Source organism: Phodopus roborovskii, unplaced genomic scaffold (genome assembly GCF_943737965.1).
Source record: "Phodopus roborovskii unplaced genomic scaffold, PHOROB, whole genome shotgun sequence".
NCBI classification, from domain to species: Eukaryota; Metazoa; Chordata; class Mammalia; order Rodentia; family Cricetidae; genus Phodopus; species Phodopus roborovskii.
In genome coordinates this window covers 22,486,173-22,508,352 of record NW_026126470.1, presented here as the reverse complement: position 1 = coordinate 22,508,352, position 22,180 = coordinate 22,486,173, and the positions used below count along the sequence as shown (strand labels likewise).

Genomic DNA, 22,180 nt, shown 5'->3' with positions numbered 1-22,180 from the left:
CTGTGGCTTTGATACTATCGGAAATATCTCTGTATAGAAGCCACACCCTTTCCTTCCCCATGCCTTCTTAATTTTCTCTCTTTTCATGCTGTTTCATTTCCAATGACTCACCAGGTCCTGAGATTTTTTTTTTAAATGCTCAATCCTTGTCCACTAAATGCACACTTTGCTTTCTCTGGTTCTACACATTCACTACTAGTTTTATTTTATCAGTGCCCCCACCCCCACTGCATCTAACCAATCACGAAACCCCGATGTCTATTTTCAATAACTCTTGGAAGTTATTACTATTGATGTTGGTGTGGGGAATCTCACTACGTAGCCCTATGCTGGCCTCAACTTTGTGATTCTTCTAGAAGCTGGGACTGCAGACATGCAACATAATACCTGGCCAATTTTAACTCGTACTAAACCTATTTGGATAGTTGTCACTTTAAGCCTGGGTCCCATTGCCATTTAGTTTCAGTACAATTTTTTTCCTCCCCAACGTGAAAATGATTGTTTAATCTAAATACCACTCGTGACACATTTCTTTATTCTTCTAACATCCAGCAACTTCCGGCTGCCTATTGTAACTAACAGACTTCACAGCATACTGTGCACCCAACTCCACAAAAACCAGACAGGTCTTAGAGATCCCCTCCCAACTTTTTTGCTTCCTTCCAAGAGACTATGTTCTAATCCGTGAGTTCTGAAGGAGACAGCTCAGAATTTAAAAATAAAACGTGTTCTCAACTATACATGAAATAAACTTGCCACAGATGAGTTATCCTTCATTTCCCCATTCAGAAATGCTAAATAGTGTTAGAAGTCAATAATCACAATTAAATCAAACTCTCTTATTGTACAAATAAGGAAAACAAAACCCAAATGAAATAAAGTAACTTTTCTAAGGCCAAATATGGAATTACTAGGAGCAGAACTAATTCAATCTTAGAATGTTAGTTCTATTTTATTGACATTATGATTGGTTTTTTTTTGTTTGTTTGTTTTTAAACAAATTTCACATTTGTGATTAAGGTATAAAGAAATCCTTTGGATATCCAGTGGAGACATTCCAGAAACCATTTAGGTTATTAATTTAAGAAGGTATAAATGAATATATATGTATGTATGTATGTATGTCATAATGAATTTTAAAGGGAAGGAGGTTCTGCCTACCACCCCTGACTCCAAGACAGCCATGTCAAAGATGATAGGACCAGTATTCCTCCAAGTAAGCATGCTCACAGCCCTCTGCAGAGACAAGCTGGAAGTCAAGATCAGTGAAATGGCTTGGTTCTTTAAAGTTAACACTTCTCTACTCACTTCCAAAATTGTTGTTTTCTAATAGAAACATTTCCTCATTCATTCAGATCCACAGAATAAAAAGTCTGCCCACAAGCATTCTTGCTGCTACTTAGAAGATTTTAGTATCTCCCAACTGAAGAGGAATACTTGAACATAGAAATGGTAACAGTGGCCAGGCAATGGTGGTGCATGCCTCTAATCCCAGCACCTGGGAGGCAGGGGGATCTCTGTGAATTTGAGACCAGCCTGGTCTGCAGAGCTAGTTCTAGGACAGCCAGGGCTACATGGGTGGCCCTGTCTCAAAACACCAAAAACAAAACAAAACAAAGAACAAAGAACAAAAGAAGATACAGTAAAAGCAAGAGAAATGTTTATTCAAATCACTAAAACTGAATATATAGTCCATGAAAACGTAGGTGCAATCTTTTTGTAGGTGCGATCTTTTTTTTTTTTTTTTTTTTTTTTTTTTAACTCTAAAAGTGAGAGGTAATGGAGGAGGCAATGGAGTGGAAGGTCCTCCTCTGTTCACATCCTTTGTTCATGAATTCACAGTGTATTGAGGAAAGTGGTCCCCAGTGTGGAATAAATGACTGCAGACTGTGTACTGCTGGCACAGGCTCTAGACTGCTTTTCATTTGGCAGCTAAATGCCTCTACTTTTTCCACCCCTCTCCCTCCAACACACAACCACTGTCTTAAGAGCGTTCCTAGGAGCTTGTGTGTCTTCAAGGTTAAAGAAATGAGGCCAGTCACAGTATGTAAAGAGCTCTAGAGGAGCTGGTGTGTGTGTGTGGGGGGGGGGGGTGTCTCAGTTAAAGGCTTGCTGTGCAAGCCTGAGGGCTTGAGGTCAATCCCCAGGCCGCTGTGAGAAGCCAGGCATGGTGCTATGCTTATAATGTCAAGACTGGGGATGTGGAGACAGGAAGAGCCCAGGGGCCTGTGGTCAGGAGCCAGACTTTCCCAGCAAGTGAAGACCAGGCCAATGGAAAGAGCTGTCTCAACACTAAAGGCGGTAGCTCTTGCTGAACACTGATGCTCGAGTTGAACTCTGGCTTCCACATGCACATTACACATACGTGCACTCATTGGAACACACATACACACACACGTACATACACACAACACAGAGAGAGAGAGAGAGAAGAAAGTATCCAAATGGAACTCAACATTAAGGCTTTGAATATTAATGAGTTTGAATGTTAAATGAATCATTTTAGGAATTATGAATAATTTTGAAATGTGATTACTTATGTCAAATATTGGGAGTATTCTGGCTCTGTAGACTGCTATGAGTATTGTCTTGATTGATCAGAACAGCCACAGGTTTTGTCAAACGGCCTTCCTTTAGTCAACCAAAGGGACAGTTTGGTTGTTTTTATTTTTTTAAGCACGAAATCAGCTTTCTACTATTCAACTTGGTTTGCCATCAGTCTGTGCACACCACATGCACAGTCTGATGGATATTTTTTCCTACCTTTTGAAGATAAGATGTGGAAGACTCTTTGGAAAGTCGCAGTGAAGTGTCTGATGACATCACCATCCTGACAAAATGCTGATCCACAGTGAGCACTAATGGTCTTTAGTCTAAAGTTGGGATCTGAAAGTTCTAACTGATAACACAGTTATTCTCTGTTTTTAAGGCATTTCATTTTCCCACTAGTCTGAAATAGACTGAACACATTTAAAAAGAGCTACTTAAAGATAATTCAAGTGGTTTGTTTGTTTGTTTGCTTGCTTGCTTCATTTTTTTAATTTTAATATAGACCACCCTGGTAAAGCTATCGAGTTTAAGAGTACAGATATTTCATATTTTTTCCAGCAGGTTCAATGTTAGTTTTCTCCTGTTGGTATGATAAATAACCTTAGGCTGGATAGTTTACACACAAAAGAAATTTTATTGCTCAGTCTGGAAGCTGGGAAGGCCAAGACAGGACAGGCAGATTTGGCTGGGAGGGCCAGCTCCGTATAGATGGACTTAGAAGTCCTTGAGTTGTCACCCCACAGAAAAAGGGAGAAGTGAACGAGTTTTCCTAGGACTCTCTCTCTTCTTCCTTCATCTTCTTTCTATGTCTTTTTGCTCCTTTTCTCCTCCCCCTCCTCTCCTGTTCTTCTCAGGCCTTTTATATGAAGGCACTAATCTCATTCCCAAAGGCTGTATCCTCACAATCTAATCATGTCCCAAAGGCCTACCTCTCTTCACACTGTGGCTCTGGGATTAGCAAGCAATGTAAGCATGGGGGAGGGTACATGGGAAGGTGGATAGGGTCCTTAAACACCGCACTCATTCTGGTCAATTTCTTTTGACTTTTAAACCAGTCAACCCAGAAGTAGACTACACAAGACAATGCAGATGATACAGAAATGTTAAAACATGCATGCACCCCACATGCACCCCATGTCTTACTGTCTGGAACCAAGTCATTATATGGGCCCAACTGCAGTGATCTCACAGCTGCAATACACTTATCCTATGTGTTATTGTGTGTGTGTGTGTGTGTGTGTGTGTGTGTGTGTGTGTGTGTGTGTGTGTGATAAAAAGGGCTACAGAGTTAGGTTTACTAAAAAACAAAACAAAAAAAACAAAACAAAAAAATAGACACTTGAGTCATAGTTCATTCCATTAAGTCACTTGTGCTGCTACTCAGAACCCATCCCTATTTTTAAATACCTCTAGAGCAGTTTCGAAAACATAAACACCACTCTCCTTTTCAAAATTAGCACTTTGCCAGCAGCTCACCACATTCCCTTCTTATTTGTGGTCATTACTTCTTCTCTGGTCGCTTTAAATAGCAGCCGTTTGCCCTTGTCTGTGAATCTTAGCTGTAGCTGATGTTCTCTCTGGGTCTGGCACACACCCTCTTCTCTGGACTTTCTAATTAGATCTAGGTTGGCATTTTTCCCTCCTTAGCTTTGGTCACTGGTTTGGAAGTCTGTTTCCCTCAATTTTGTTAATTGCTCTGCTCCATTATTTGTTTTTGTTAGGAGATTGCTTCTTGTTTTGTTAGGAGATTGTTTCATTTTGGCATACAAATTCTCAAGTTTTCTCTATGATGTTATCCTGAGTACCAAGTGTGAGACCTAACTTTGTACAAGAGCTTCTTTACTAGCAGAAAAAAAAAAAAAACTTTCAGTAGGAAGGAGGGCACTACCTGTATTCTACCATACTACACAGTATAATCTCACTTATTGGAGGATGCAAACCTCCAATAAGTTTGTTGGGAGACGTGTTCTCAACAGACAACCTAGCTAGCATGGAGCTCCTTAAGTTAGCCAAACTGGCCTAGAACTGATGGTGATCTATCTGTCTCGGTGTACAGCACCAAGTTTTCCTCCTTCATTTGCAAAGAAACTACACAGACACATTCATATTTCACAGGAATGATTGTTTCCTATTTCCTGGAACTGTATACAGTTAAGAACTTAATAGCAATGACTTGTAGGTCACACAACAGGAGCCAAGGGCTGTAAAGGAGGTCTTCCTTCCTTTCATACCCTTTCCCAACTATGTGACTATATGTACATGCTATTTTGCACATGTATTATATAAGTGAATGCAACAAGTCTGACTTTTACATTTGGTTTTGTCCTTAGTAAAATATTTAGCAGATAGTAATGATGAGAAAAAGTTCTGAGAACAGAACAGACACCTCAGCAGACTTGAGGGCAAGCAAACTGGACACATCAGGCCAGAGGGGGACCAGGAGTGGTGTCTTCCTCCTCTCTAGGCTGAATATCGCTTTGTCTGAAATGATTGGCACCAGAACTGTTTTGGATCCTAGCGTATTTGCACAGGCAGAATGAGCTATAATAGGGAAAGGATCCAAGTCTCAGCATGAAATCTGTTTCTATTTTATATGAACCTTATAAATGGAAGATAATTTATACAATATTTTCATTGTTCCAGGGTCCAGTGTAGAATCTTCTACTTCTGGGGTTATGTCGGCACTCAGAAAGTTTCAGCGTTCCGAGCACTGAAAATTTTCCTATCAAGTGGTTCAGTTTGTAATAGATAAATTGTCCCTCTGGAAAATGGAAATATTAACAACTAAAACAGAACAAAATCTTGCACAGCTAATTAAAAGTTGGGTGTTAATGATGAAAGAATGAGATGGAGAGAGACAGATAGAGACTGGGAAGCATTGATTCCAATAAAAAGCCAACTTTTCTGTCAGTTCAGGTCACAAGGATCCTTGCTCAGGACTTTTGGAGCCAAGTCAGTGAACAGCTAAGACTGTACTCTTGAATACTTCACAGGACAGGGTCAGCGCAGTGCTGTGTTTATCCTCTCATAAACTGTAGGAACCATTTGGAGCTAAGAACACTTCCGATTCACTCACTGACCCATCCAAAAGCTGGAATGTGGTGGTCTTGCCAGAAAGCATAGAAGACATAGATTTATACTTAGATGTATGGATATTCATATTCTCTTTCCTCTTCTGTGTGTGTGTGTGTGGGGGGAATATGTCAGGTGCTGGGTTTAATCCCAAGACAGGAAGGAGAGAGAAAGGGGAGAGGGAGAATCATGAAGATCCAAGTATAATTTGTCAAGTCCTTCATTAATTGAACTACTTTTCACATAAAAGACAATTCTCTGTGGGCAAATAACTCTGTAATTAAGTATGTATATATTTTAACAAATCATTAAGAAATGACTATAGAAGCAACTGCCAACTTAACAATCACCCCGACTTGTGCATTCTCCAAACAGCAGGCAGTATGTCTGTTCTCTTCAAATTGCAACTTTAACTGATCACATGTGTATAACAGGTGTTGTTGGAGGCTCCAGCTTCCTAACTGTGCCAATACATTTAATCTATCCCCCACCCCATCTACTATAAGGTCAACATCATTATGGGGATTATCACCACCACAAATGAGTAAACTGACTTAGAAATGAAATAATTGGTATCAGGTTCTCCACTGGGATCCCCGGAAGGACTATTACTGGTGGATACCTTGGCTTTATCCCAGTGCAGTCTATTTCAGACCTCCAGAACGTTAACAGAATGAGTTGATGTTGTATCTTTGTGGCCATTTGTCTTCACAGCAATAGACAACTCATCATTTGGGTTAGTTTTCTGAGTCCTCTACTTGAACACAGCAAGGCCTTCCAGGAGAGCTCGGTTTTAAGACTTCCTTTACTAGCTTTGCCAAAGGAAACACCTGACCCAGTCCTGACTCCTCTGTATTCACCCCCACTTTCTTCTGGAGAAAGGACTCAGAAGTTTACCACTGACACCATGTGATGCAACAGACAGGCAGATATATAGACAGACATAAGGGACGAATAAGGGTATTTGATATGACAACCAGAACAGAGCCCCGGTGGTCTTTGATTTAAAAACCAAAAAGCCACAGCAGTGCTTGCCTATTCCCCCACTGACAAGACCCTGGGGAAGATCCAGTGCAAAGGAAAGCATGGGTGGTCCACACCCACAGCCTCCCAGGGGCTCCGTTCCTCATGCACAGGTGAAGGATGGGTGAGAGCCCTTGGCCAAAGGAAACTCAATATTCTCCATTTGGATGCTGCTTTTGTTTGAGACTTTCTCAAATGCATTGTCAGACACAGTCTTTAAAGGGTTGTCAGGCCCACCAACAAACTCCCATTTTGGGCTTTATGTTTTTCAGGTAATTGAAACTATACCGTTCACCAATCACTCTCTTCAGGCAGTGAGTTGTGATGTTTCATTACTGACCGCGTTTACAAAAGGCAGAAGTTTCCTGCCACTGGTCCCTGGAGTCTATGATGCTATGACATATCCAGACCTCTCTTTCTTACCATAGCCCTGATCACTTTAGGAGAGATTACAGACTCAGGCCTAGTGGCTGGCTGGGGGGGGGGGGGGCGTCCAGTCCACAGCTGAAGACTCAGCTGGAACCAGATTGTTAAGTGGCAGGAAGAGCTGTCTGAGAGATCCCAGTACCGAACACTCCTCCCGTTTTTAGAGGTTAATAGCCTATCACTTCATAGAAATGTGACACTCTGCTCACTCAACATGAAGTTGGCACTTCAGGATTACAGTATGATAAGTTCACTCTATACACTATGTCTTTCTCCTAAAACTCATCTCCCTCCCACTCTATGGCCTGAAAGCTACCAAATGTCTACCAAAGTCATTTGTGGAAACCTGATCGGCAACATGATGGTGGCATTAGGACACCAGACTGTTGGAAGGGGATTAGGTCATAAAGGGAACCCTTGCAAATGAGATTATAAAATAGGTTCCCAGATAGCTGCCCCCACCCTTCCCACCACATGAGAATGCTACATGGAACATATATGGACCAAACACTGGGCCCTCATCAGGCATTGGAAATACTCATCTTAATTGTAGACTCCCAGTTTCAGTAGCTGTGAAAAAATATTTGTTTATAAGCTACCCAGTTTATGGTATTTTGTCAGAGTAGGCTCAGTGGACTAAGATACCATCTGATCATATCACATCTGCTATGAACCAGGTACTTTGTTCAGTAAGGGGCATGAAAATGGCAGCCAAAGATCATACACATTCTGCCTCACTGGAGAAGGGAAGATATTGTAACTGTTTATGGTTTGGATAGGAAAGATAATTATAACAGCTTTCAGTTTGGATAGGAAATATAACTTTAGAATTTGGACAGGAAAGATATTATAATTGTTTAGTGTTTGGATAGGAAAGATAACTGTTTAGAATTTAGATAGAGTTTAGAGTATTCTTCAAGGACTTGACCAGTACCCCAATACCTGTTAAGGTCATTAAAAAAAAAAAAAAAAACCAAGAGGTATCTGAAATAGTCCCTTGGCCAAGAGGAGGATAAAGAGACACGACTATTAAGCGGAAGGTGGAATCCTAGAACAGAAAAGGACATTCTGTAGGAATGAGAAAAGTCTGAGCAGAGTGTTCCATATGACATTATAATAGGACAATAGTGGCAACTGGGTATGGAGTATATGGGAACTTTCTATACTAATGTAGTTTTTCTTTAAATCCAAATTCTTAAAAGTTTCAAATCTGTTAAAAGGAAAGAAAACACCTGTGAAATGCCAGACTTTCTGGCACTAGGGCAACGGTATGGAAAAGGTTTCTGACTCATTCCTTTCAGGTATCAGGGTTAGCAGAGCCCTCGGATAACCGAAAAGGGGGGGAAGAGATCGTTCTGCTCTTAGAGTAAGCCTTTGCTTGCTTCTGAGCTCTTGACAGTTTCACACAGCATCTACTGCTTTGATGACTGAATGGGAATAACAGAGGAAAACTATTTTCTGTTTTGTAATGAACAATTCTACACCACAGTTCACACTCGTGTTAAAAGTGAGACTTGAGAACTTGGAGGAACACAACTCTGCCAGGGGTTTTGTTACATTTCCTCCAGATTCCAGCTTCGTTGCAGGTTTCCATCGTGAGCACATCACCACTCAACCCCCCCGTGTGTTCCGTTTGGTACCAGCTGATATTTCAAAATGCATAAAGGTTTCCATGTGAATCTTTAACTTCCTGGTTTGACACGTCCCTTCCCTGAGACAACAAGCACCCTGCTCAGGCTCTGAGGGACTTATCACTTTGGGCTGGGGCTAAGGGAGTCTGAGAAAAAGCATTAGGCAATCTAGTTTAAAAACTAGTACTGTAACTAGAACTTGAGGGTCAACAATAACATATTTTAATCACCTCCCCTCAAAAGGGGGGACCAAACCAAAAAAAACCAATCGACACCAAGACTTCGTCGCTTAAACTCTATCGTTATTTTCTCTGTTTTCCTAAAAAGTTAACGCGAAGAAAACAAAATGAAATTTCAAATCACATGAGCCCGCTATTCGTGCAAATCCCCTTTAAAAACATCCAGGGAAACTGGCTTTGGGACATCTCCCGGGCTATGCCAGCTGCTGGCTTGCTCATTCATCTCCTGTGCCTTTCTAACAATCCTCCTGCTGGCTGGATGTTCCCTGAGGACACGGCAGCTGGCCAGAGTGGCCAGACAAGACTTCTCTAACTACAATCTGGAGGCGGAGAGGCTAAAAGCTACCAGGGCTCAGCAGCCTCGAACTTCGCTCATCCCAAACACCCCCACCAGCTTCTAAAACGTTTCTTTGCCAGCACAGCTGGGACTCTGCCACTAACCCCTCGCTGCTGGTACTTAAGAGTGCCCTGCGTCAACCCCGGATGCCATCTTTCTTGAGCTCTTTGCATCTTGAATACTTTGAGCTTTGCATTCTGATCACGTCCGTGTGTCTTTGAAAACTTCCCCCAACTTTGCAAGGAGATGAGACTTGTAATTTTCTTCAACGTGAACTGACAAAATCCGACACTATTTACAATAGACACTCAAAACCAGTCTCCCCGCCCAGAGCCTGCCTGTATCCGGATTACCCTTGGTGCTCCCACAGTGCAAAACCTGATGCCCGGTGGCGGATCCCTAGCCCGGAGCGCCACGCTTGCGGGCAAGCGTCCCGAAGGCGGGTAATGGGTAGGAGGGTGGCGGGGTGGAGGTACCCCAGAGACTTACAGTCCAGGGCGACCACTAAATAGTGCAGCAGCAGCAGCAGCAGGAGGCCTTGGGGGCTCCTCGCCATCTACGCGGGCACCAGCCGGCTGCGTAGCCGAGGGTCCCCCCGCTGGAGCGTGACAGGCGGGCCGGCCCCCGGCACTTGGCGTGGCGGCGGGGCTGCAGAAGTCCGGGAGAGGAGGAGGCAGAGGGGCGGGTCCTGTCGCGGTGTCAGTCTCTTTGGTCTGTTGGGTGTCTTCTCTGGCTGCCCGGGAGCAGGTCTTCTGGCCCTGGGACGTCCCTTCTTTTTAAGGGTGGAGGGGCTTGAGGAGAGGGCGTGGACGCGGGGCGCGGTGTCCGCAGGGTCCTAAGCGAGGGGTGGCAGAAGGCCGGCTGCTGGAGGGAGAGTCCTGCGGGTCGGCCCCCGCCCTCGGGCTGATCCGCTTTGTGTCTGGTCCAGCGCTGGGCTGCCAGCTGTCCCCAGGGCCAGGAGCTGGGGGCGGGAGAGCGCAGCCGGGTGGGATGGGCACCGTGTGTGTGTGTGTGTGTGTGTGTGTGTGTGTGTGTGTGTGTGTGTGTGTGCGTGCGCCTGCGGTGGGGGTGCGGGTGGCTCGATCTATCTCTCCACGTCTCTTCTCTTGCGTAGAAAACTTGGTTTTCAGTGTTTTGCCTAGGGTGGGAGCTGATTTTTGGAAAGTTTCCTACCTAGCGGACAAAATGGTTAGAAAAGCGCTCCTAAGTGTGGGTTCTGCCTCAGACCCTAGGAAAGGGTGGGGGTGGGGGGGTAAAAAAAAACATCCTTCACTCGCGCCTCAAGTCAGGACCGAGATTTCATCTTCTGGTTTGTGCCCCCCTCCCCGCCGCCGCCCCTAGAGAGTTACGGTGTGTTCTAGGCGCTTTCGTTGTCGTTTGGAAGTTCACCTGACAGTGTGAAAAATTTATCTTGTTTCTTTCCCGTTATGTAAGTGCCGCCTGTGGTGGAGTTTTCCACATGTTAAAACTCTACAGCTGCCCTTTTGTCAGGTTTATTTTTGGTCTCCTGTTCTTTTAAAAGGGAAATCCATTATGAATGCTGTAGAGCCTGCTTCAAAATTGACCCGCACCTCGGAAGCGCACTCTGACCAAGGCGATTTTCACATTTGCTCTCCAGAACTGACGTCTGGGGACATTCGAGAAAATTAACCCATCTGTGTAAAGGCCTTCTCCAGGCGAAGACATTTGTTTTTAATAGATCGGTTTAAGTAAGGTCCAATATTGAATAAAGTTATGTGTAGAAGATAGCCGATTTAGTGGGGGGAGCCCTTACAAAGAATGAGCCAGCTTGGTGGACAAAGGCTAAGATACACTTAGATATGCAGAGCTCTGAAGAATGAGGCATCCCCACGGTTGCCTTGGCAACAGTGATGAAAGCTTTGTCCCCATAGGGAAGGGGAGGGGATGGAGGACCCCTGGGGGCAAGAAAAGAAAAGTTGAAAAAGGCAAAAATGTTGGAGCCAGTGTAGCCTAAGCACACAAACAGTAGGGGCATCATCTAACTTAAGGGCCATGGCCTGTGCTCCAGGCCAGGTTAAGCCACTGGTCCTCAGCAAGCCAAATAAAAAGAGTCAAAGTAGTAGTGGAGAGAGAGAGAGAGGGGGGGGGGCAGAGAGGGACAGAGAGAGGAGAGATCCAGTGAACTCCTAATCTTGTCTTCCGGGTCTGGAAGAGAGATGAAATACAGAGGCAAGGTGTACACAGCCAAACAGTAACACCCAACCCTGTCATTGCACGGGCTTCAGTCCCATCCTATAGGGTGGTGTGACCACTTGTTACAACTATATGTATTCTCTTTCCCAAAGACAAGTGGCCCTTGCTTCTCCCAGCATGGGATTCCTGGGGAAAGTCCCATTCCTTTGGTATTTATGGATGCAGAAGCCAAGAAGAAACTGCTTAGACTGCTTAATCTACTTCCTGGGAAGTGCCAGGTTTTTTTTTTTGTTTGTTTGTTTGTTTTATTTTTAATTTGCTTGTTTGGGGTGTGTGTGTGTGTGTGTGTGTGTGTGTGTGTGTGTGTATGTGTGTGTGTGTGTGTGTGTGTGTGTGTGATGAGTCTGGAGTGGCTCAGAGATTCATCATACCATAAACACATTTTAATAAGAAGAGGCTTTTTCATTTTGGAAATCAGTATGGTGTTTTCTCATGAAAATGGGAATCAGTCTATCTCAACATCTAGCGATTCTACTCAAAGGATGCACATTCATACCACAAGAATATCAGTTCAACTATGTTCATAGCAATATTGTTTGTAATAGCCAGAACCTGGATGCCCCTTAATCAAACAACGACTAAAGAAAATGTGGTACATTTACACAATGAAGTATTACTCCACAGAAAAACAAAACAAACAAACAAACAAAAAACAAATGAAATCTTGAAATTGGCAGGCAAATTCGCACTCATATATGGATTTTAGACATGGAGCAAAGGATCACCAGCCTACAATCCACAACCTCAGAGATGCTAGGGAACAAGGAGGACACTAAGAGAGACATACATGGTCACCTTGAGAAGAGGGAAAGGGACAAGAGCTCCTGAGTATATTGGGAGCGGGGGAGGGGGGTAGGGGGAAGAGGAGGGGAGGAGGGGAGTAGTATAGTGACACACTGGCAAGGCAAGATGCCACTACAGAGTGGGGAGGAGAACATGGGGGATCGGGAAGGTCAAGTTGGGAGAAGAACAGAAAAGAACAGCAAGGAGAGATACCTTCATAGAGGGAGCCATTACAGGTTTAAAGAGAAGTCTGACACTAGGGAAATGTTCAGAGATCTACAAGGATGACCCCAACTAACAATCTAAGCAATGCTGGAGAGGCTACTTTGAATGCCCTTCCCTGATAGTGAGATTGATGACTAACTTATATGCCACCCTAGAGCCTTCATCCAGTAGCTGATGGAAACAGAAGCAGACACCCACAGCTAAACACTGAGCTAAACTCCTGGAATCCAGTTACAGAGAGGGAGGAGTGATGAGCAAAGGGGTCAAGACCAGGCTGGAGAAACTCAAGCTGACTTGAACAAGGGGGAGCTCATGGACCGCAGTCTGACAGCTGGGGAACCAGCATAGGACTGAGCCAGACCCCCATGTGGGTGTCAGTTGGGGGGCTTGGGTAGTGTATGGGGCCTCTGGCAATGGAACCAGTATTTATTCCAATGCATGAATGGACTTTGGGAGCACATTCCCTAGGGATGGATACTCTCTCAGCCTAGACACATACAGGAGAGCCTAGGCTCTGCCCCAAATGATGTGCCGGACTTTAATGATCTCCCATGGGAGGCCTCACCCTCCCTAAGGAGTAGATGGTGGTTGGGATGGGGGCTTAGTGGGGCTGGGGATGGAAGGGTGGGAGGGAGAAGGAACTGGGATTGGTATGTAAAATAAGATTGTTTTAATTTAAATAAAAATTAATTTTAAAAAAGAGGCTTTTTATTTAGGCACTGGTGTCTAGTGTGGGTCCAGGACTGCTCCTGAGAGTGCTCCCAAGATGAATCCCCTAGTCATATCACCCTAAGGCTTATAAAGACAAAAGCCCACAAGATTACATGCATTCTATGTATAGGCAGGGACTATTTTTAACATATATGCCTTGTAGTTGTCTTAGTAATCTTTCTGTTCATAGTGAGTGAGTTTACTAACAAAAGCAGAAATAGAAGTCAGTCTTATGACCTACTACTGTCTTGCTAGAACAGTAAATTTTACATGACCAGCCAATTTAAGAAGAGTCTGGGAAAAAAGGAGAGCGGGCTGGTAGGGAACAGCCTGTACAAGTTAGGGCTCACATACATGTTTAGAGGTATGTTTTGCTCTTTGGTCTCTCAAACATAGTAAGTCTAAACTGTAAATGCTTTATTTATGTATGTATGCATTTATTTATTTTTTGAGGTGAGGTGGGGTTTTGCTGTGTAACAGCCCTGGCAGTCATGGAACTCAATTTGTAGATCAGGCTGGCCTTGAATTTGCAGAGATTCATCTGCCTTTGCCTCCTGAGTGCTAGGTTTAAAGGTGTGAGCCACCACCGCTTGGTGGTGTAACGTTAGCCATCACAATTGTTGACCTTTTTGTGACAGGGTCTTTCTACATAACCCTGGCTGTTCTGGAACATTATAATGACCAAGCTGTCCTCCCATGCACCACCACACCTGGCTCAAAATTTTATTACGTTTTTTACAAGACAAAGTTGTTAGAGGGTGGTGGTGGTGCAAGGCTTTAGTCCCAGCACTCAGGTGGCAAAGGCAGGTGCATCTCTGTGAGGATGAAGCCAGTGTGGTCTACAGAACTAGTGCCAGGACAGCCAGGGCTATCCTAAGAAAACTTGTCTCAAACAAACAAACAAACAAGGCATAGTCAGAGCTTATTCTAGTTAGTTATTGACTCATTTATTAGCAGCATCTATCCAGTGGCTACAGTGTACCTCCAGGGAGAGCACTGAAGGAGACCAAGCTTTGCTGCTGTGAAATTCAGTCTTCCAGAGAGAGAGAGAGAGTCCCATCTGCACTTGTTTCTAACATTCCATGATAACTGTTGGGGTGGGGGCAGTAACAGCTGGTTTTATTTCATGCTTTCTCAGTGGTCGAGTCTAAAAGCCGCAATTCTTAGTCCTCCCCCAAAGAAGAAATGTTATCATTCCCACTTTACAGATGAGGAAACTAGGCACAGGAGGTCAAGGAGAAGGCGATGGTTTCCCTGATGGGGATAAGGTTAGGGCTTTATTTACTAGGCCTTGAAATATGGAACATTTGAAAGGAAAGCAAAGAGCAGAGTTGATAGCTGGGAGGTCTAAGCAAGGTTCTGTGGCGCTGGAGTACAAACGTAGTCGGGCAGAGGACATTAGTCGTGGAGAGGCAAAAGAATGGGTTATAAACCCCATTCCTCACTATACCACTGGCTTTGGGCATTATGATATAAGAAATGAATGCTTTGAAAGCAATGTGGCAAGGGAGGAAAATATTCGCATTAGCTAATTAAAGCAGCTTCTTACCATGTAACTCATGCACTATTAACATTGCCACCTGGAATACTTCGAGGGCTGGCTTGCTCCTAAAATAGTTTAGGTTTATCTTTCTTGTGTTCTTTCTCTGCATTTCCATCCTCCTTTTTTCCCCCCCCACAAGACAATTTCTTTGTGTAACCCTGACTGTCCTGGAAACCCACTCTAGGTCAGACTGGTCTCAAACTCAGAGATATTCCTGCCCTTTGCCTCTAAGGGCTGGGATTAAAGATGTGGGCTGCCACCACACCTGGCTCTCATCTTTCTTCCTATTGTAGCCATTTGTGTTTAAAACCCCTCCTGTTGACCCCATTCACTCTCATGGCTTCTCTTGTCTTCCAGAACCATCCCCCACCTCAAACTTCCAATGCCCCTGCCATCACAGAATGTAAAGGGAGGTTGGAGACAAGAGTGTTAGGGAAGTCGAAAAGCATGATTAGGGGCTGTGAGAGAGACAAGGGTGTGAAGCAAATGGCTAGAGCCAGGAAAGTGAAAAGTCAGTGAACTCAGTTGGTATTTCACAGTCCAGACCAACTGGATTATGCCACAATTAGCTGAAGGTAAGGGGGGGGGGGAGGAGAGGGAAGGAACAGTGGAAAATGGCTATAGTGTGAATGAATAAGAAACACCTGTAGCCCACTGACTCGTCCCCCCCCCCTTTAATCTCCACGTGCACCCCACCTGACAGACTTCACTTACACCTACCATTAAGAACCGGTAAACACAAATGGAGAGTTGGTATTTTGGGACCCATCACAATTTTTTTTCCCCTTTCCACCTACTCTAATTCTGTATTCAAACAATGTTGAGGAGGTGTGAAGGCACAATTTCTAAAACCAGCGACGAAGGGAAGAGTTAGGTTTAAACCGAGTGACTTCTCACAGAGTCTCAGATCTGGCGTTTCTGTGTTGCATGGCTTATTTGTCCTCATGGGTATGGAGAAGGCGCTGGGAAGTGTGCCCACGCTGAGATTTAGAGACAAGAGAGCACAAAGCAAGTCTCCCATTTCCAGGACCACGTGGATCCTCAACTGTCTCACTGATAAAACTTAACCTTCTATGGAAAAAGAACAAAACAAAAGTCAAGGTCTTTGATAAGTTCCCCGTTACCCAGCTTCCCTCCATCATCTCCTCAGACCATTTTCTCAAGTGTGTCAACGTTCCACCCTGAGGTGCCCACAGGCATGTGCTCCTGCTTGAGTGGCCACCATGTTGGGGTGGTGGCTCTAGTGTAGATAAGATGTGCAATGGATCCAGGATAGGTTCAGTCATCCTTCTCTTTGGGTCCTCTCCACAGGACACTCTTAAATATAATGGCTGTGGTTTCCACTGTCCAGGCTGAAGGGTTGGCTGTGCCTGTTGAAGGACAGATACATTAAGCTGGGATCTGGTGGGTCTCTGCTACCACTGCAGGCCAGAACCTTAGCATCGTTATTGGGTGTAGCACAGGGGGGAGGACTAGCTAGTTTTGGTAGGAGTTCTCTGTTGGTAAGAGGTCTCAGGCTGTAAACATCCTGCAGGAGGAAGCTGCAGTTGCAAGTTTGTACATCCTGGTATACAGAAGTTCATGTTCTCCCATAGTCAGTCTCTGAGGGAAGCTTGAATGTCACCTGGGTAGGGCTTTGTCACAGCTTTGTCCTCAACATGGCCCTGCCCTTGTTACCAATACACATTCACTCAGGGCTTCATTCAGGGGTTTCTCCATTCTGTACAAAGTATGAACACTGAGCCCAGAAAGTTGGCTCAGTTTGTAAAAGCACTGGTTACGCAAGCCCAAAGACCCAAGTTCAATCCCTGAAACCCATGTAAGAGGCTAGACGTGGTGTCATGCACTTGTAATTTCTACACTCCTGTTGGGAGACGGGAAGCAAAGACAGGAGAAGAGCATGGGCCAGATAACCTGGAGTGGGCACCGAAGTAACAGAAACAATGATAGCCTGCTTCAAGATAAGGCGAAAGCTGAGAAGTGACTTGTGAAAACCTGCCCTTGGATCTCTACATGGACACCATAGCTTGTAGGAGGTCCTCCTCCCCATAAATAAACAAATAAAAATGTAAGGGGTGAGAAAGTTGAGCAGGGCACAGAAGAGCACATCTGTAACAGTAACTCCAGAACTCAGTGCACATCTGTAACTGTAACCCAACATTCAGTGCACATCTGTAACTGTAATCCTAGAAATCAGTGCACATCTGTAACTGTAACCCCAGCACTCAGTGCACATCTGTAACAGCAACCCCAGCACTCAGTGCACATCTGTAACTGTAACCCAGCACTCGGTGCATATCTGTAACAAAACTCCAGCACTCAGTGCACATCTGTAACTGTAATCCTAGAAATCAGTGCACAACTGTAACAACAACCCCAACACTCACTGCACATCTATAATTGTAACCCCACCACTCAGTGCACATCTGTAACGGAAACTTCAGCACTCAGTGCACATCTGTAACTGTAACCCCTGCACTCAGTGCACATCTGTAACTGTAACTTCAGCACTCAGTGCACATCTGTAACTGTAACCCCAGCACCCAGTGCACATCTGTAACTGTAACCCCAGCACCCAGTGCACATCTGTAACTGTAACCCCAGCACTCAGTGCACATCTGTAATTGTAACCCCAGCACCCAGTGCACATCTGTAACTGTAACCCCAGCACCCGGTGCACATCTGTAACTGTAATTTCAGCACTCACTGCACATCTGTAACTATAACCCTAGCACTCAGTGCACATCTGTAACTGTAACCCCTGCACTCTGTGCACATCTGTAATTGTAATCCCTGCACACTGGAGTTGAAGGGCCATGACTTCCAGGATAGCATAGGCCATCTAGTGAAACTGTCTCAGTGGACAGGAGGCAGGAGGCTTCTCAGAGAGGCTGGGGAGGCATCTTTACATAGAGGATGGGCAGAACGAAAATGGTGAGCAAGAATGGCCGTGTGCACAGACACGTGACACATACAAGAGAAGGAAGGCAGCTCGGGGAGGCATCAGCATTAAGTCAAGAGGGGTGGAACCTACAAAATGCTCCCCTTTGGAGTCCTCAGGAGGTCCCTGCAGCTTTTGGAGTAAAGGCAGAAATCAAAGCAGACTTTGCTCCTTTTTTTTTTTTTTTTCCAGCAAGTTCCACAGAAATTCTGCACAAGCGGTTCTTCCTCTTTGTTTGGCTCTTTACTCTTCACTTAGCAGTTATTAAACATGTACTATGTGATAGGATACTCAAGTCTTCTCACATTATTAAACTTAATCTTCATAGCAATCGTATTCAATAAAAGAAAATAACCCACAGTTACGCTAGTTTTCTTCAGGGACACCTCATATGGCATTACATCCTATCAGTGCCCACTCAGCTTCCTGTCTCTGTGCAATAGCGATTTTCTTAGGAGAAACCCTTCCCTCCCTGAGGAATCAAAGCCTGGTATTCAAAATTCTTGTTTCATGGCCTCCCTTGTATCAGAGCTGGGCTTTTACATTTAACTCATCACAGTTTTTTAAAGCCAATAGACTGCTTCCATTAAGGCAGTCTACACTGTTTTGGACCATTTTTGTATTCTTTTTGTCTAACAACATGCTTGTCAGATATGAACGTACAGTGAATATCTGGCTACTGATGACCACACAGATGTAACAAGAATGTGATGTTTTTTTAACATAACAAAGTACATTTTTTGGAGACTGGGTTTCTTTGTGTAGCCTTGGCTGTCCTGGAACTCATTCTGTAGATTAGGCTGACCATGAACTCATAGAGATCTCTTTGCTTCTGCCTCCTGAATGCTGGGATTAAAGTTGTGCGCCATCACCACTTGGCAACAATGTCATTTTTAAGTCAACAAAAATTTAAGCTTTAATATCTCCTCAGGGCACCAGATATGTATCTTAGTTCTATCTTTCTTGCTTTAACCGAGTACTCCAGGTAATTTATAAAGGAATTTTTGATCATGGTTCTTGAGGCTGGTGTTATGGGTCTGGGGTCACTCTGAGAGTCACCAAGATCACTAATAAAATTCAGTAAGAAGAGGAATAAGAGGCTTTATTAAATACAGGTGCTGGATACTCAGGGCACCAGGACTGCAGCCAAGAGTGCTACCAAGATGCAGTACTTGGCCACATCAGCCCAAGGCTTATAATGTCAAAAAGCTACAAGAGTATACACATTCCGTCTATGTATAGGCAGGATCTATGAAAATGTATGTCTTGCAGTTGCTTTAGTCGTTGGGTAGAGTAGCAAGTTTGATGCCAAAAGCAGAAGTAACAATTAGTCTTATGACCAGCTATCTTGCTAGAACAGCAAAATTTACAAGATCAGTCAACTTAACAATAGTCTTAGCTGGGCAGTAGTGGTGCAAGCCTTTGACCCCAGCACTCAGAAAGCAGAGGCAGGTGCTTCTCCAAGTTCAAGGCCACCCTGGTCCATGGAATGAGTTCTAGAACAGCCAGGATTACATAGAGAAATGTCTCAAACAACAACAAAACAAACAAACAAACAAAAAACCCAAAAGACCCCCCCAAAAAACAAAAACACAAAAAACAAAACAAAAAAACCCTCTTGTCAGTAGATTCTTTCTGGTGAGTCCTGAGGTAGGACATAATGTCACATGTGTAGAGGGTCGCAAATAGACAGTCATTTTGTCCCCCCCCCCCACTTACAGTATTGGGAAACAAATCCAGGATTTTGCACATGCTAGGCATGTTACCTACCACAAAGCTGCATCTCCAGCCTAAAGTGGCTTTTATAATACACCAGCCTGAAGATAATGCAATAATCAACAAGTGGAAATGGATTGATCTATTATTAGGGGTAGACCTTTCCATGGCCTAATCACTTCCTATAGGTCCTACCTCTTAATACTTCACAATAAAGATTAAATTTCAATGTTTGTGTACACACACACACACACACACACACACACACACACACACACGAGCTTGCATGAGCACACACAGCTGAATGCACAGACCAAGCATCGCATCAATGTCAGTATCTTCTTCATTCTCTCTCCACTTTATTTTTGTGATTCACAAAGACTGGTGCTCTGTTTGGGGAATGATCTTTATAGCTGTGCTTCTTAGTTTGAGATGTGTGAGCAAACAAAAGTTAAAAGAAATAAGTCGCAAGTAGCAGATAGAAACAACACATAGATAGCAAAATATCATCACATCAAGTGTTTCCAGCATTCAGTAGAAGTGTTCTGAAGTTCTCTTTTAAAAAGGTAAATTATTTTCATTTCATGTGTGTGGTGGTTGACCTGCATGTGTCTGCATATATGTATGTTTGACATGCAGTGCCAACAGAGGCCAGAAGAGGGTTGGATCCCCTGGAATTGAGAGCTATCTACCATGTGGATGCTGGGAAATGTAACTGGGCCCTCTGGAAGATCAGCCAGTGTTCTCAGCCACTGAACCATCACTCCAGTCGCTATGCTGAAGTTCTTAACTGATTTCCAGACAGGGCAGGACCATCTCTCCGTGGAGGAGCTTCCACCTTCTCGTTCCCACTAAGCTTTCACACCATCCCACAAACAATAGTCATCTCTGTTGGAAAAGCTTTCTCCCATAGCTGTTCTAAAGGAACAGTGGTTTTCTTGTTTCTTTTTTTCTCAAACGATTTACTCTCCTTCTGTTTTCAAGGGTACCACGTGTTAACTCCTGGGATGTTTTGCTGTTTTCCTTTCTCTCTGTTATAGAGGCAGGTGACTAGCCTGTCCCATCCTATGAAAGGATGTCTGAGAGCGCATTTGCATTAAACATGCTGGCGGTCTAAGACAAAGCAGCCTGTCTTGTCTTTACAGTCAGTTCTCAACAGTCACAAATAGTACTTGACAGTTTATCGGTGTAATTGGTATTATAACCACCTGGCCAGCAAGCCCAGGAACCTTCTCCCTGACCTGCCCCCAGTCCTGTCCCTTATATCATAACCACACTTCACAGCATGCCAGACTTTTCATGTGAGTCCTGGGGACTCAAACTCAGGTCCTCAAGCTTATGCAGCAAGTGTTTTACCAACTGAGATGCACCCCCCTCAACTTCCAGCATGCATTTTGGGAAGAATGTTTAATTCTATTTAAACCACAGCAATAAGATGAAAAGCTGGACAGTTCTAAAAGTATTTTTATGCTAAATTAGCTAAATTGGCTAAATTAGCAACATTAATACTTGAATTTTTAGCAACAGATTCTATTACCTTGCCTATTTTCTGAGAGGATATTTCTGCTATAGTACCTAGAAAGAAAAACATAACTCAAAAAGAAAAGAAAAGCTAGGATCCTTTTCTCATGTAACTACTCTTCAAGGCACTCTTTTGGAAGACAGAATTTCATTTGTATCTCAACTTAAAAATGAGTACATTAATAGGATTAAATGTAGCAAAGATGGTGGCTTATGGTTTATTTGTGTCTCCAATCTTATCTCCATGAATATGTACATATACATATGAAATAGCACTGTCTACCAGCACCCAAGCTTCACGTTTTCACCCTGAAAGAGTGGTCTTCCAGAGGAAACAGAGCATGAACAAACAGGATATATGTGGGAACTGAGTGTGGCAGACATGAAACGGGCTGACGTCTTCTCCTTCCCAAAGATTGAGGAATTCTCCTGTGTGCTTGGATCTGTCCGCTCTAACAGGTGGATGATTTTAGTTTCTCTGGAATGCTCTTTTTTGGCTGATGAAAAAATGTGCAGACTAGAATAGCAGCAGAAGACTAACCGTTTCATGATTGATAACAGTATGACAATGTTCTCTTCTCCCCATAAGCCAAGATGTTTCCCCCCTCCCCCCTTCGGGGAATTAAAGGGGAGGATATTAGGAGTTATTTTTTAATAATATTTAGAAAAGTAATAGGGATGGGTTCTTCCCTAAGATCCATGACTTTATCTGGCTACAGGGTCTTGGTCTCCTTTAATAATAGTGTCAGGTATAGATCCCATCTCATAGAGTAGGCTCTTAATCCAAACTGGGAGTGATCTGTTACTTCCATAGCATTTGTACCACTATTCCCCAGTGAGAGTCTATCTTGTCGGGTTGCTCACTGTTGTAACTTTCAGGGTTCAGAGCTGAGTGAGATTGAGATTTACTTTTCTCCTTCTGGCACCTTCCAGTAGGATGGATGCTAGCCAATAGGGATGAAGTTTGCAGCTGAGTATCAGCCTGATGTTTCTATGTTCTGTGACTCAAGTACATGGTGTCTTCAGCAATAAGGTCTTACTGACAAGTTCTGGAAGGTGACCAGGAGGACTGGCATTAACCTGCAATGTTTGGCGATCTATGTGACGTCGTTGGCCAACAACTCAAAAAGAAGTAACTCATTCCCAGCATGTGACCCCTGGTAAACTGACCACGCACCAGAGCAGGACACAATCCCAAGGCTAGAGGAACAACACAAACTGAACTTGATGGGAAAGAGGGGAAAAAAT

General features: G+C 43.9%; 1 protein-coding gene across 1 annotated transcript in view; it reads right to left on the bottom strand.

Annotated features, from left to right (window-relative positions):
- Window positions 1-9,929, bottom strand: part of Jam2 (junctional adhesion molecule 2) — a 45,438-nt gene extending 35,509 nt beyond the window's left edge. Inside the window, exon 1 of the mRNA XM_051191789.1 lies at window positions 9,768-9,929. Coding sequence (XP_051047746.1) covers window positions 9,768-9,834 — 67 coding nt within the window. The 5' untranslated portion in view covers window positions 9,835-9,929. The remainder of the gene's footprint in view (window positions 1-9,767) is intronic.
- Between the last annotated feature and the right edge of the window lie 12,251 nt (window positions 9,930-22,180).